The sequence below is a fragment of the Rana temporaria genome, chromosome 1, assembly GCF_905171775.1.
Source record: "Rana temporaria chromosome 1, aRanTem1.1, whole genome shotgun sequence".
Lineage (NCBI taxonomy): Eukaryota > Metazoa > Chordata > Amphibia > Anura > Ranidae > Rana > Rana temporaria.
The window spans coordinates 471,972,338-471,986,260 of NC_053489.1; the positions used below are offsets into that span (position 1 = coordinate 471,972,338).

The following is a 13,923-nucleotide window of genomic DNA, read 5'->3' on the forward strand; positions in this document are numbered from 1 at the left end:
CATACAGATAGTATGGCTGATATCGCACCGCATTCGGTCCAAAGATGCACAGGACCCTTTTTTCTGCTCGGACCAGAATCGGATCGCATATGTGTTCACACATATGCGATCCGATTCATGTCCAAACTGTCAGTTCGCACTGCTATACGCAAGCTGAAATGGGGGTGTCGTTAAGATATAATGACACTCCCCTGCAGTTCGCATATGGCAGTGTGAATAGCCGTACGTGTCGGATGCAATGCAGGAACCCGCAGTGGATTTGCGGTGTTCTCGCATTGCACAAGTGTGAACCGGGCCTTAACATTAAACTGATGACCTGTAGGGGATTTTAAAGTATTGTCTATGGAAAATACGGGGTACCAAAAGGTTTGTTGTCATTTTGCAGGCTCTTGCAAAATTTTAAACTTGTTGGGTATATATTTACTCAGCCCAACCTTTTGCACTTGATAAACTAGTGCGCACATATCATGTGACATTAAAATTTGGGTCTACCACAATTTTATTTTCCAGGGACTTGGCTTATAAAAAATGTATAATGTTTGGGGGGGGGGGGTCACCTAATTTTCATGACTAAAATTATTTTTAAAACGTATGCTAAAAAAAAAAAAAAGGCCAAACATGGCTCAAGAACAAAAAGGGTTAATAGAAATAATTGAAGTACAATGTGGAAATGAATATATGATTTTACTTTTTGACAATAGGTACACTAGTTTAAAGGAAAGCAAGAATTACAATTTACCAGGACTGTCAGCTTTGCATAGCTCATTATCAAATAAAGTTTTATCCTAGCTGTTTGAGGACACATCGGTTTAGCAGAATTTTTTTTGCAATATGTTGTTTTTTTGTTTTTTTTCTTTTTCTTCAAACAGCAGCTTTCACATAAACATTTCAAAACATATAGAAGCTAAAAATATTTCACACGGGTAGCCCCTTGAACCAAGCCATCTACAGTTACGTAAAAAAAAAATGTTTTCAGTAATTCAAAGCAAAAACAGATTCTTTTCATTTTAGGATGAAAGTTACTTACCCAGCTCTGGTGCTTTGCTGAGCACAAATGCATATGCCCAGAATTTGCTGACTGGTCCATAATAAAAGCTCTGGTCACAAACGGACTGCTTGAGGCCTTTGGTCATTAAAATGTATACCATATATGCACCAGTCCGGACTGCACCAAATATACTAAAAGAAAACAAAATGAATGAACATGCCAGATATTCTGCAAACATGCATATAATAAAATGTTATTTCCTGGTATTGTATACGTCATGTATTTTTCTACCTAATATATATGCTTTACAGCAGGGGTGCCCAACCAGTGGCCCGCGGAGCCCTTTGATGTGGCCCCGCGGCCTCCTGCTTTTGGATGGAATAGAATACTGGGGCAGATTCAGATAGAGATACGACGGCGTATCTCCTGTAATGCCGTCGTATCTCTGAGATCCGACGGTCGGATCTATGCGGCTGATTCATAGAATCAGGTTCCGCATAGATCTCCCTAAGATCCGACAGGTGTAAGTGACTTACACCGTTGGATCTTAGGCTGCATTCTCCCGCTGGCCGCTAGGTGGCGTTTAGTTTTATACACGCAACGAATATGCAAATGAGGATTTCCGCCGATTCAGAAACGAACGCCCACCCGTCGCTTTTTTTTTACGTCGTTTGCGTTCGGCTTTTTCCGGCGGATAGTTACCCCTGCTATATGCGGCGTATCCTATGTTAAGTATGGCCGTCGAAACCTAGCGACGTCATTTGGAGCAATGCACGCTGGGAAATTTAGCGGGCGGCGCATGCGCAGTACGATCGGTGCGGGAAAGCGCCTGATTTAAATAGTAAACTCCCCCTAGCCGCGGAATTTGAATTCCGCCGGGGGATTTATGATCCGCCGGCGCAGCATTCGAGGCAAGTGCTTTCTGAATACAGCATTTGCCTCAAAAACTTGCGCTGGCGGATCGTAAATAAGATAGATTACGCGGATCTAAAGATCCGCTGATCTATCTGAATCTGCCCCACTGTTATTAAAGGTAAGTTTATTACTAAAATCACAGTGTATATATGGGCATATCTGTTCTGCAGTGGTTACTGGGCTGCTTTCAAACTGACCCGCAGATGCAGAGCAGTTTACCGGCGGGTTACCTGCACTGAGCCATAGACTTCTGTTTATAACTGTGAGTTTGGTGAGCTTTCTGAAAGTGCACCAAACCTGCAGAATACAATAGAATGTCTATTGCAAAGTTCAGGAAAGCCAAAGGTACACTGCGTTGCCCCCAGCGGTTGCTAGTAAACCGCAGCGCATCAGGAAAAAAAAAAAAGAGTATAGTGGGTTGTGTCCATATCCACTCTGCATATGCAGAGCGGACACGGACCTGCCATCCGCCTGCTGCGCTCATTGTGGCCCGTGACCGGTTACAAAGTCGCTTAAGTGGCCCTCGTGCTTCAAAAGTTTGGGCACCCCTGCTTTACAGTATGTAGGAAAAATACAAACAGCAGCCTTTATCAACCTCAAGATCATTCATATTTTGTACCACTTTGATAAATGTTGTATAATTCCATAATACAGATACTCCTCGTTTAACGACTTACCTGTTTAACGACCACTCGGACTTGCGACCAGTTCTCCCCACTTAAACGACGCGCTATACATCATTGTATTGTAGAGTACAGTACAGAATTTTCGTTGGTGTTCTGTACTTATGCAAATTAAAACAATGTTGTTGAGCTGGAGTTTTGTGTTTAGACCTTTTTTCCACAATACAGTACACTACAGTAGTTAAGAATGCTTAAAATATTGATTACTTGTGGAAATACTTACTCCTCGTTTAACAACCAATTTGTTTAATGACATGGTCGTTGGAATGGAACCTGGTCGTTAGGTGAGGAGTACCTGTAGTCTAGTTTAGAATAACCCTTTATGGTGTGGTGTGTAGAGTCAAAGAAATGTGCACTGCTCCAACCCTCTGGAAGCTTCCCTCATACTGCACATTGGAAACTGTTACTGGCTTGAGGTCTGTCACTCCTCCATACATAGCTCAGTAAAATCCAAAGGAAAAACCGCACACTGATGATGTCTTCACAGGCAAAACTTTAAACATCCGACAAGCTTCAGCACATGGTCTCGCCTTTAGGATTCTCCCGCGGTTAGTTCAATTTGGCCACGCCCACTGTTCAATCTGGATCTCCAAAGAGGGGAGGGGGGTTGAGTCCCTGCACCTATTCTCTGAGAAAAAAAAGAGCCCTGTGTAAATGTATATAGTCTTACAGATACAACAGGCCCTTTGAGGGCAACCATAATGCTGATGTGGCCCGCGATGACACCCCTGATTTATAGTCAGCTCATAGAGGAGTTAAGCCTATTAGGTGAAACATTTTAGAGGAGTGATCCCGGGGGCTGGACCAAGTGTTGAAGTTTATTGGTTGAAAATAATTCAGTTTATTTCCACTCTAAATGGTAGAGTTAAAGGGACAAACAATTTAAGTTGATGCAACAGAGGAATCAGTCAGAAAGAGAAGAATGAATCGAGTTCAAGAATGATTTTGGCCATTCCCCACTATTCGCAGCCTGCAAGCGGTTTTAACAGCAGTTTTGGTGACCAAGTTTGTTCTAGGTTTTTTCGCATCCTAGTGACAACCCCCACCCAACCCAATCAGAATCCCAGTGATAGATTGTTAAACTTTTTATACCTGAACACAGCAAGGCTGAGAGACCATAGAACGAGCGGTTTTCTTAGCTCAAACTTTTCCCGTTGTTTCATTAGGTGCCGACCACCAAATATAAAGGCAGCGTACAATGCGGAAAATAAAAACGATTTCTTCCTGAAAGAAAAAAAATAATATTATAAAAAACTGTAAGACAGCATCAAAATAATTTCAGTATCCGTATCCCATCATCTAACCAACGCTGATAAAATATAGCATTGTTCATAAAATCATAACATATACTGTATATAGCCATCAGGCGCTGTAAGAAACTATTGGTCCCAGCAGCTTTAAGGAATAATCTACTTCCAGGCATACCTGCTGTTCTGTCTTTCCAGACTAAGCACTTCATGTGTGACCTCTATAACTGATATAGTTGTGGCAAGATAGCTGTAACTTACATTCTCAGTAGAATTAGCAGACTGTGACCCGAACCAAATGACATTCTATAGAGCTTTTATAGAAAACTTGTGCAAGGATAAGGCTCGGTTCACACTGTACACTGCATGAGAAATACACAGAAACTGCAGCGCATTCATATGTGGTTCAGTGTGGTGCTATTTACATGGGCTCAAATTGCACCGCATGCATGTACCTTATTTGGAGTGGCACTGAACCTGATTGCACTGCGTTTGCGAACTGCGTTTGAGGTGTCGTTAACAGATGATCATCAAATAGGTCCAAAAAAAATCTTATTATGTCTAGCTCCAACAGAATACAGTACATGTGATGAACGGATGACTAAGCCCCCATTCACACCTAGGCGTTTTGTCGCCTGTAGTGACCGAGACGCTGGAGGGATGAAAACACATTGCCCTCTATGGAGATGGTTCACATCTCCACGCCGAACGCCTTACACCTGCCGCCTGAAAAAAAGTCCCGGACCTTTTTTTCAGGTGGCTTTCGGCGTTCGGCATAGGAGATGTGAACCATCTCCATAGGGGGGGTGAGGCTGCATTCACAATCGCGGCGTTTTGTTGCCGCAAATCGCGGTACAAAACGCCGCAATTTGTCGCCGCAATTCTCGGGACAAAACGCCGCGATTTTGTACGCCTAGGTGTGAATGCAGCCTAAAGCATGAAGAAAAAGGGTGGGACTAACTACTGTATATAGAGCAGCTACGGAGTGATGTATGAATGTGGATTATGTAAAGGAAAACAGACAATGCATGTGTAACAGGATATCTGCCATTCATTAAATAATGTCCCATTATGGGACATCTGTTTAAATTAGTGTTAGGGACAGGACTACACAAACCACATATTTACAAATTTATGCAACTAAAACCTCTGTTTTTATCACAGATTGAAACCATTAATTTATTTGAGGGCTGAAACAACTAATCAACATAATCTATTATATTTGATTATAAAAATAGATGTCAACCATTTTCATAATCGATTAGTTGGCCTGCATACAGAATGTATTATTTGTTTATATATCAGAAAATACAGTGCAGCACACATAGGGGTAGATTCATAAAAACTTACGACAGGCGTATCAGTAGATACGCCGTCGTAAGTCCGAATCCCCGCCGTCGTATATTTAAGTGTATTCTCAAACTGAGATACGCTTAAATATTGCTAAGATACGACCGGCGTAAGTCTCCTACGCAGTCGTATGTTAACAGCATATTTACGCTGGGCGCTAGGGGCGTGTATGCTGATTTACGCCTAGAATATATAAATCAGCTAGATACGCCCATTTACGAACGTACGCCTGGACGTCGCAGTAAAGATACGCCGTTTACGTAAGGGGTTTTCAGGCGTAAAGATAAACCACCAAAAACATGGCGCAGCCAATGTTAAGTATGGACGTCGGAACCGCGTCTAATTTTTCAAATTTTAGGTCGTTTGCGTAACTTGTCCATGAATGGGGCTGGCCGTAATTTACGTTCACGTCGAAAGCATGGCGATTTGCCGACGTCATTTGGAGCATGCGCACTGGGATACGTCCACGGACGACGCATGCACCGTTTGATCGAAACGTCATTTACGTGGGGTCACAGTTAATATACATAAAACACGCCCACAGCTTCAACATTTGAATTAGGCGGGCTTACGCCGGCCCTAATACGCTACACCGCTGTAACTTCGGCGGCAAAATCTTTGAAAATACCAAACTAGCCTCTCAAAGTTACGGCGGCGTAGCGTATAGGAGATACGCTACGCCCGCCTAAAGGTACGTGAATCTACCCCATAGATCGCAGTACATCATCCATACATGTCAGTTTACACAGTGCAGCACACATACATACCTCCCAACTTTTTGAGATGGGAATGAGGGACACCTATCAGCAAAAGTATGCGGGCATAGGAAACACCCCTTGCCACGTCCCCTTAAAGGAGAATTGTACAAACAAAAAAAAGATTGGTTAAACACACATGTTTTTTTACCACCACTATTCCTTTATATTGGCTTTTGGAATTTACAAATGCAGCAATTTAGAAATCAAATGAAAGGTTTAGGGCTGGAAAACACTCTATAGATCAGACCAAAATTAGGGACAAATGAATGAGGGACAGAGGAACATTGTTCCAAATCAGGGACAGTCCCTTGAAATGAGAGACAGTTGGGAGCTATGTACATACAGCTCAGAACACCGTTCATACACATCAATAAGTGCCTGAGAACTTGTGAATGTGTGAGGAGCAATGCCTTGTGAGACACATAGACCTGTACAGGAGAAGGAAGTGAGTGATTCTTAAAGCAATTTTTTTTTTTACCTTGTTATAGAGGCACTCTATACTATACTTTGTGGCTTGCTATGGGGGCACTCTTAATGCAGGAGGAGCCAAAAGTAAAAGATGGGGGACCCAAGAAGAGGAGAATCAGGGCTGCTCTCTGCAAAATCATGGAGCAGGTAAGTGTAACAAATTTGTTTTTTAAAAGCTCCTCCAGAGTTACCATGGGTAACTCGTGGCTGCTTCTCTGATTAATTCTCTCCTTGCCCGGCCTGTCAGTTTAGGTGGACAGCCGTGTCTTGGTAGGTTTGCAGTTGTGTCATACTCTTTCCCAGGGGTCAAGTCCTGGGGAAAAAAGTGTGGGAACTCCCACCCAAGATCCACTCCCCCACCAAAAAAATAAATAAATTATACGCTCATATGCATAATTACTAAACCGCATGTGTTTTTTTTTCTTTTTTCGATCCACTGTACCTTAGTAATCCTTTGTTGCTGGCCGCTTCCTGTATATGGATTCATCGGGTAGTGTGCGGGTATTCCGTCACTTCCTCAATGCTGCAAAGTCTCCTGGGAGCTTTTGTCATTGTTCCCAGGAGACATTGCGGAGGTCTGCCGCGAGTTATCGCGGGATTTAAAAAGAACTTTCTTGCTTTGAGGAAGTGACGGAATACCCGCACACTACCCGATGAATCCATATACAGGAAGCGGCCAGTAACATAAATGATTACTAAGGTTCGCCTGCCCCTGACAGTGACTCGAGCTGGGCATCGCCACTTAGTGAAGGATTGGCTCGGCGGCTCTAGTCCTGCAAAGGGAACTGAGTTCCTGCTGTGAAAAAAGTGCAGGAACTTCGTTCCCACGCGTTCCCGCAGGACTTGAGCCCTGCTCTTTCCATTTTCGGATGATGGATTCAAAAGTGCTCCGTGAGATGTTCAAAGCTTGGTATACGTTTTTATAACCTAACCCTGCTTTAAACTTCTCTGCAACTTTATCCCTGACCTGTCAGGTGTTTTCCTTGGCCCTCATGGTGCTGTTTGTTCACTAAGGTTCTCTAACAAACCTCTGAGGGCTTCACAGAACAGCTTTATATATATATTTTTTTTTTTTTACTGAGATTAAATTACACACATGTGGACTCTATTTACTAATTAGATTACTTCTGAAGGAAACTGGTTCCACTAGATTTTAGTTAGGGGTACCAGAGAAAAGCGTGCTGAATACAAATGCACGCTACACTTTTCAGATTTTTACTTGTAAAAAAAAATAAAATAAAAAATTTATCAAGTTCCTTCCACTTTACAATTATGTGTCACTTTGTGTTGTCTAGCATATAAAATCCCAATAAAATACATTTACGTTTTTGGTATATGTGACAGTGTCTAGATAAAACACCTCTTCAGTGATGACACCTCAGGATCTTGGTCAGCTTTTTGCATAAGCAGCTGTGAGGTGAGCTGCCAGCACATCACTGAAGATTTCATTTGTGCACATTGCAATTTTGGTGGAGGTGTTTTATCTAGACACTGTTCTGTGGAGGAATTACTGGACTGCTAGATTTGATCCTTATTTATGGACAGGACTTTATCACATGTGTGATTTTTAAAAGTTTTGCTTTTTTATTTATTTTTTCCACTTATTTTATGCTATTTTTGGTATTTGTATATGTAGTAGCCATTTTACTTGGTATTTTCACTGTTAAATCTTTACAGGATTATAGGTGTTTGTTCACTGTCATCTGTATTGTTCATTGTAGTATCATCAGATACCTTACATTTTTTATTTTTTATTTCACTGTTTAAGTTCACCCACGATCCCTGTACTTCTCATTCCCTTTTCACTTCCACCTTCCCATTCCCTCCCCCACAGCGCAGCTACCATACTTCACATTATTATTACTTTTTCTGTTAGGATCAGATCCACAGGTGCTGCTGCAGTCCCCCCCCCCCCAGTCTATCAGACAGCGCTGGAGTTCTCTATTTCTATATTATCCTACAAATGTTTGAGTGATACTCCGGCTGGCAGGTCAGTGAGAGAGGCCTGTCCGGGTACACTAATCCCACTCAGGCAGGAGAGGCGCAGAGAAGTGTTACGCTTGGGAGCAGGACTGTTTCCCTATCATTACGCCTGAATTTGCTATTCTCCTTTCTTCTTCAACTTTACTTTCCTCACCACACGTTTTTTTGTTTTTACCTGGCTGGGTAATAAAGAGCACAGCAAAGAGCACCTGTTGCGGACATTCCTTTACTTCTACCAAATGCAATACGCATCATTCACTCCTAGGAATTCAGGGGAGCCATGAGGTAAATGTGCCACCCAAAACAACCAGCAGCTCCTCCGGGGGTAGTGCTACATTATATATATATATATATATATATATATATATATATATATATATATAACTCACACATACACATGTATATTATATACATGTGTATAACTTTCTTTACTTCGATGCTATGGGCTCTAGTCCCAGATCTTTTGTAGATCTAGCAATGCCCCTGGTGGGGCCTCTTTATGGTTTCTTGCACTGGGGCCCTGAAGATTCTAGTTACACCTCTGTACCGAAAGCACACACCTTATATGAAAATGTACCAATATTCTGGGAAATTTGACTCAAATTTGAAAAAAAATTAAACTCACTTTCATATTGTTCATTGTAAAATATTGGTAAAGGAAAAGGAGATAAAGGGTAAGTAAATGAGTCAGGATGGCACTTGGCAGAGATCAAGAACAGCTGTGTTTGTGTAAATGTAAGAAGTAACACGAAGAAGCTCCACTAGACAGTCATCTGCAGTTGGAAAGAAGTAGATTCAACCCACATGTCAAGATGTAAAGTTTAAGCCTCTTTGCTAAATATTCGCAGTGTCAGTTTCTTGGCAGTCCTCCGTATGCAGCTGATTAGGCACTTGGCACCAATACTAAGCTAAGCGAAGTGCCAATAGTACTTTTTGTTGAAATGATAACAGCTGTACTCCCACTTCATTAATAAAAGTGCAACTGGAGATATCAAGACTGACAACATAGAGCACAGAAGGCTAAAACCTCAGGAATTGCAGGTCACACATAGGTCAGGATACACCACTACTCACTTAGAAGACTGACATAATGATCCTAACAAGATACATTTGTACATACCTCCGTATCACTTTAATAAAGAGAAAACAAACTGAATAGCAGACACTGCTGTAAACCAAATGATGTGAAAATGCTAAACAAAATATAAAATATTCTATTTATGTGAAATATTTTACCTGCAAAAAATAGTAATACTGGTCAATCACTCTAATGATTCACCTACACACACACCTACAGGGTGACAACACCTTTTTAGTTTTCATTTTTATGTGTCACCTACCTGCTCGTTGATTTATGAAAGAACATCATAATTCTGCTAAGGTATTCCATGTGCTCTACTCCTACCAAATTTGTTTAGCAAACTGTGTGTATGTACACTGTATTACCAAAAGTATTGGGACACCTGCCTTTACACACACATGAACTTTAATGGCATCCCAGTCTTAGTCCGTAGGGTTCAATATTGAGTTGGCCCACCCTTTGCAGCTATAACAGCTTTAAAGAAACACTAAAGGCAAACTTTTTTTTTTTTTTTTAAATAGAAAACATGTTATACTTACCTCCACTGTGCAGCTCGTTTTGCACAGAGTGTCCCCTAACCCTGTCTTCTGGGGTCCCTCGGCGGCTGTCTCGCTTCCTCCTCGCAAAAGCTTTCCACCTTCATGCGAGCGAGGTCGCATGGTGGAAAGCTCCCGTGATACAGCTAGAAAAGAGGGAAAGGGTCTACCTCCACCACCCTTGGGGCAGGATGGATGGGCATAATTGAAATTTTTATGTCATGCGTCTGTTGGCTCTATCCACTGCACCAAAGATTAGGACAATGGGGCTTGATGGGCACAGTGGCTGCAATTGATGTTTTTTTTTCTGCTTGTTTGCGACCCCAAAATTTTTTTAGCACCAGTCACCACTGTGCTGTAGTATAAATACTCTGTTAGGCCCCGTACACACGTCCGAGAAACTCGACAGGCAAAACACATAGTTTTGCTCGTCGAGTTTCTTGTGAAGCCGCCGAGGATCTCGGCGAGCCAAGTTTCCTCATTGACTAACGAGGAAATAGAGAACATGTTCTCTATTTGGCTCGACGAGTTCCTCGTTGGTTTCCTCGGCCAAAAGTGTACACGGCAGAATACGGCTCCGATCGAGTTTCTGGCTAAATTCTGCCGAGAAACTCGGTCGTGTGTACGGGGCCTTACAAGAAAGCAGCAACTGAGCAACACTATTAGACATTCTTAGAAAGAATATAGGAAAACTATTTTCTAGTAACTAGAGTGTACCTGCCAAGAGGAAACATCTGCTGAATCAATCAATCTCTCCCATTTACTTGCTGAGATGAGCAGTGTAATACATTCAAGGAGTATAGAATGGAAATTAGCAGCAACAAAGATTACCACTGATCCAGGCTCCTAGAAAGCTAGATTTTGTTCCATTCAATGCTTTTAATCTTAAAAATAAGGGATTAAAGGGTTATTGGACACGAACAAGATTTTTAACTACAGCTAGAAGAGTCTGAGATCACTGATTATACAAGCCTGAAAACATTTTGCTAACAGAGGCCGATGTAAGACAGATATTGCCTAGTCTGACCAACTGTTTGTTCATGTTTGTATAAAGCTAACAAGCATATAGAAAAAAAATTACATTCTACTTTCATGCCACAGAAACTACATGTAGAGTAGCAGACTTCTCAAAAGATTTTTTTTTTTTTTAAATTAACAATTTTTATTAGAAAATCAAGTTTTACAAAAAGAATAAACCTTAAAACAGTATGCAGTACATATTTCATTAATTTAAGGAACGTCATACAGGAAAGTAGAGGCATCGTAATTACAAAAGAATATTTTGCCAAGTGTGCCAAATCCAGAAATTTCAAGCAGGTTGTCCTGCTGTGTTCAGAAATTCACTTGCACTCCAACTAGGGCCTGCAGTTAGGGGAAAACTAGGCGATAGCCCAAGGCCCTCACCCTCTTTGGGGTCCCAGTAAAGTAGCAGCATTTTTAGGGTTCCAGTAAACAAAGTGGCAGGGAGTTAAAGCAAGCTGTTGGGGCAAAGCATCTTCAGCTTGATGGTCCTGCATCAATGTCATCAGTAATGTCAAAAGATATGGTGTAGGACATGGCGCATATCCTCGAATAAGTAACTAGCAACACCACTAATGCTGTTGTGTTCTTTCTTCCCAGCATCTCAGACATCCTTTTCATCCCACCGAGGATGGGGCAAGCTTTGCTCCCATCGACGATGGGGCATGCTTTGCGCCCACCGACCATGGGGTATGCTTTGCTCCCATCGACGATGAGGCATGCTTTGCTCTCACCGACAATGAGGCATGTTTTGCTCCCACCGACATTGAGGCATGCTTTGCTCCCACTGACCATGGGGCATGCTTTGCTCCCACCGATGTTGAGGCATGCTTTGCTCCCACCGAGGATGGGGCATGCTTTTCTCCCACCAATGATGGGGCATGCTTTTCTCCCACCGACGATGGGGCATGCTTTTCTCCCACCAATGATGGGGCATGCTTTTCTCCCACTGACGATGGGGCATGCTTTGCTCCCACCGACAATAGGGCATGGTTTGCTCCCACCGGCGATAGGGCATGCTTTGCTCCCACCGGCGATGGGGCATGCTTTGCTTCCACGATGATAAGGTATGCTTTGTTCCCACCGACGATGGGGCATGCTTTGCTCTCACCGACTGTAACAATAAGGCATTTTTTGCTCCCACTGAGACCGCCAACCTTGGGGCAATTTTTCCTGCTACTGTTATGACAAGCTAATGATTATGTCAGAAGGCAGATGGGAAGCTGAAATGATGGATTTTAAAAGCTGGATAAAGATCATTATTATTAGTAGGTTGGGACCTCATATGATTTGCCATCAGTCATCTTAGCCTTCCCACCAACTTCTGGCAATAGTTATACTAGTTAATAGTCTTAGCCCCTATCGGTTTCTATTCTGTATATACTATTTTGTGTTTATGAACTTTGCACAAGCAATGGATTATGAGGGTTCCTTGGAATCTCATCAAAAAGGTTAATATACACCAGATTCTATAACTATGCCATTTGCTTTTATAGCATTGGATAGAACACATAATTTAGCAAAGGCTTGGATTCCAAAATGTGGCTTCCTTCCTTTCTCTTATTTCTTAAATGGATTATGAAGGTTTGTTATGGGAGGGGCTTGTGTGACACTACAAACTACAACGCTATGCCAATTTTTTGAACACACCTACATTTCGCAATGCTGTTCATACCTTCAGCAAGATCTAAACCTTGGTTCTAACCTTTAGGATTTGGGATTTAAGTATCCACCTTCTTTTTTTCCATTTAACTTTTTAAAAAAAGAAGGTGGATACTTAAATCCCAAATCCTAAAGGTTAGAACCTTCTGATACTTCAGGATAAAGACAAGTCTAATACCACACAATAGCATTCTACCACAAACTGGCAAATCCAGCACTCCACCATCCTTATCCCAATCACAGTCACTCTAGAAATTTTTCTCCGGCGTCTTGTAACACAAGGTATGTGCTCATCTATCAGTTAGCAAATTGGATCTATTATAGGCCAACAGTGTGAACTTTCATTCTAAAAAGTTAAATTTACATCTAAACTTCATTTTACATTTCAGTTTGGAGATTCTGATGTTGCAAAACGTGTTCCTAAAGTGAATGAAAAGGTACCTTTATCATTAAATCTCGGTGCTGGTTTCCCATCAAATGCTGCATTATTCATGAATTTCTTATCTTTTACATTAACGTTGCATGCTCCAAGGTCTTGCTAATATCTTAGCCCAGATCTTGTGCTATATCAATCAGTCTTCTGATGGGTGTCTCTTATTTCTATACTCAATTTTTCTACATGGCATTTTGTGCTTTGAATATATTTCATATGTTTATCTTAGCAGAAAAGAAGTCTACATTTTTCAATCTAACCTTGGTGTACTCATGCATTGATATAGAGTGCCTTAACATTTCATAGAATTCTTAAATGTTCTCTATTTGTTGAAAAAATCAGGGTATAATGTAAAATTTTGGCTGTACATTAGGCTTTATATTAACCTTGGGGCTATTAATCCAGAGAGGGTTCCCTGTTTTTTGCCTTCTTCTAACTTCCAAAAATTATATAGCACTAAAGTGGTTGTAAACCCTTACAGACCACTTTTTACTACAGGTAAGCCTATAATAAAGCTTACCGGTAGCTACCCCAGATATCTCCTAAACCTGCATGGTTTAGGAGATATTCTCTGTATCAGCATGTGCCGCCATCATTGGCACATGCGCACTGAAGCAAAGGTTCATGCGGTTCGTCCGTTGCTTCAGCTAGTGTGCCGTTAAAGGCGGCTCCCACGCGCATGCCCGGTAGTGACATCATCGTGGCTCCAGTCAATCACAGTGCCGGAGCCCACGATACTCCGGGAGCGATGTCGCCGGCCGGAGCTGTGTAAGGGGACCACTATGGGGGCTTTCGATCT

At 41.8% G+C, this 13,923-nt stretch overlaps 1 protein-coding gene across 1 annotated transcript in view; it reads right to left on the minus strand.

The window, feature by feature from the left end:
- The window catches only part of ELOVL6 (ELOVL fatty acid elongase 6), a 152,501-nt gene that overhangs the window by 35,343 nt on the left and 103,235 nt on the right, over positions 1-13,923 (minus strand). Inside the window, exons 2-3 of the mRNA XM_040329251.1 lie at positions 3,679-3,810; positions 1,028-1,179 (exon numbers count right to left, since the gene is read on the minus strand). Coding sequence (XP_040185185.1) covers positions 1,028-1,179; positions 3,679-3,810 — 284 coding nt within the window. The remainder of the gene's footprint in view (positions 1-1,027; positions 1,180-3,678; positions 3,811-13,923) is intronic.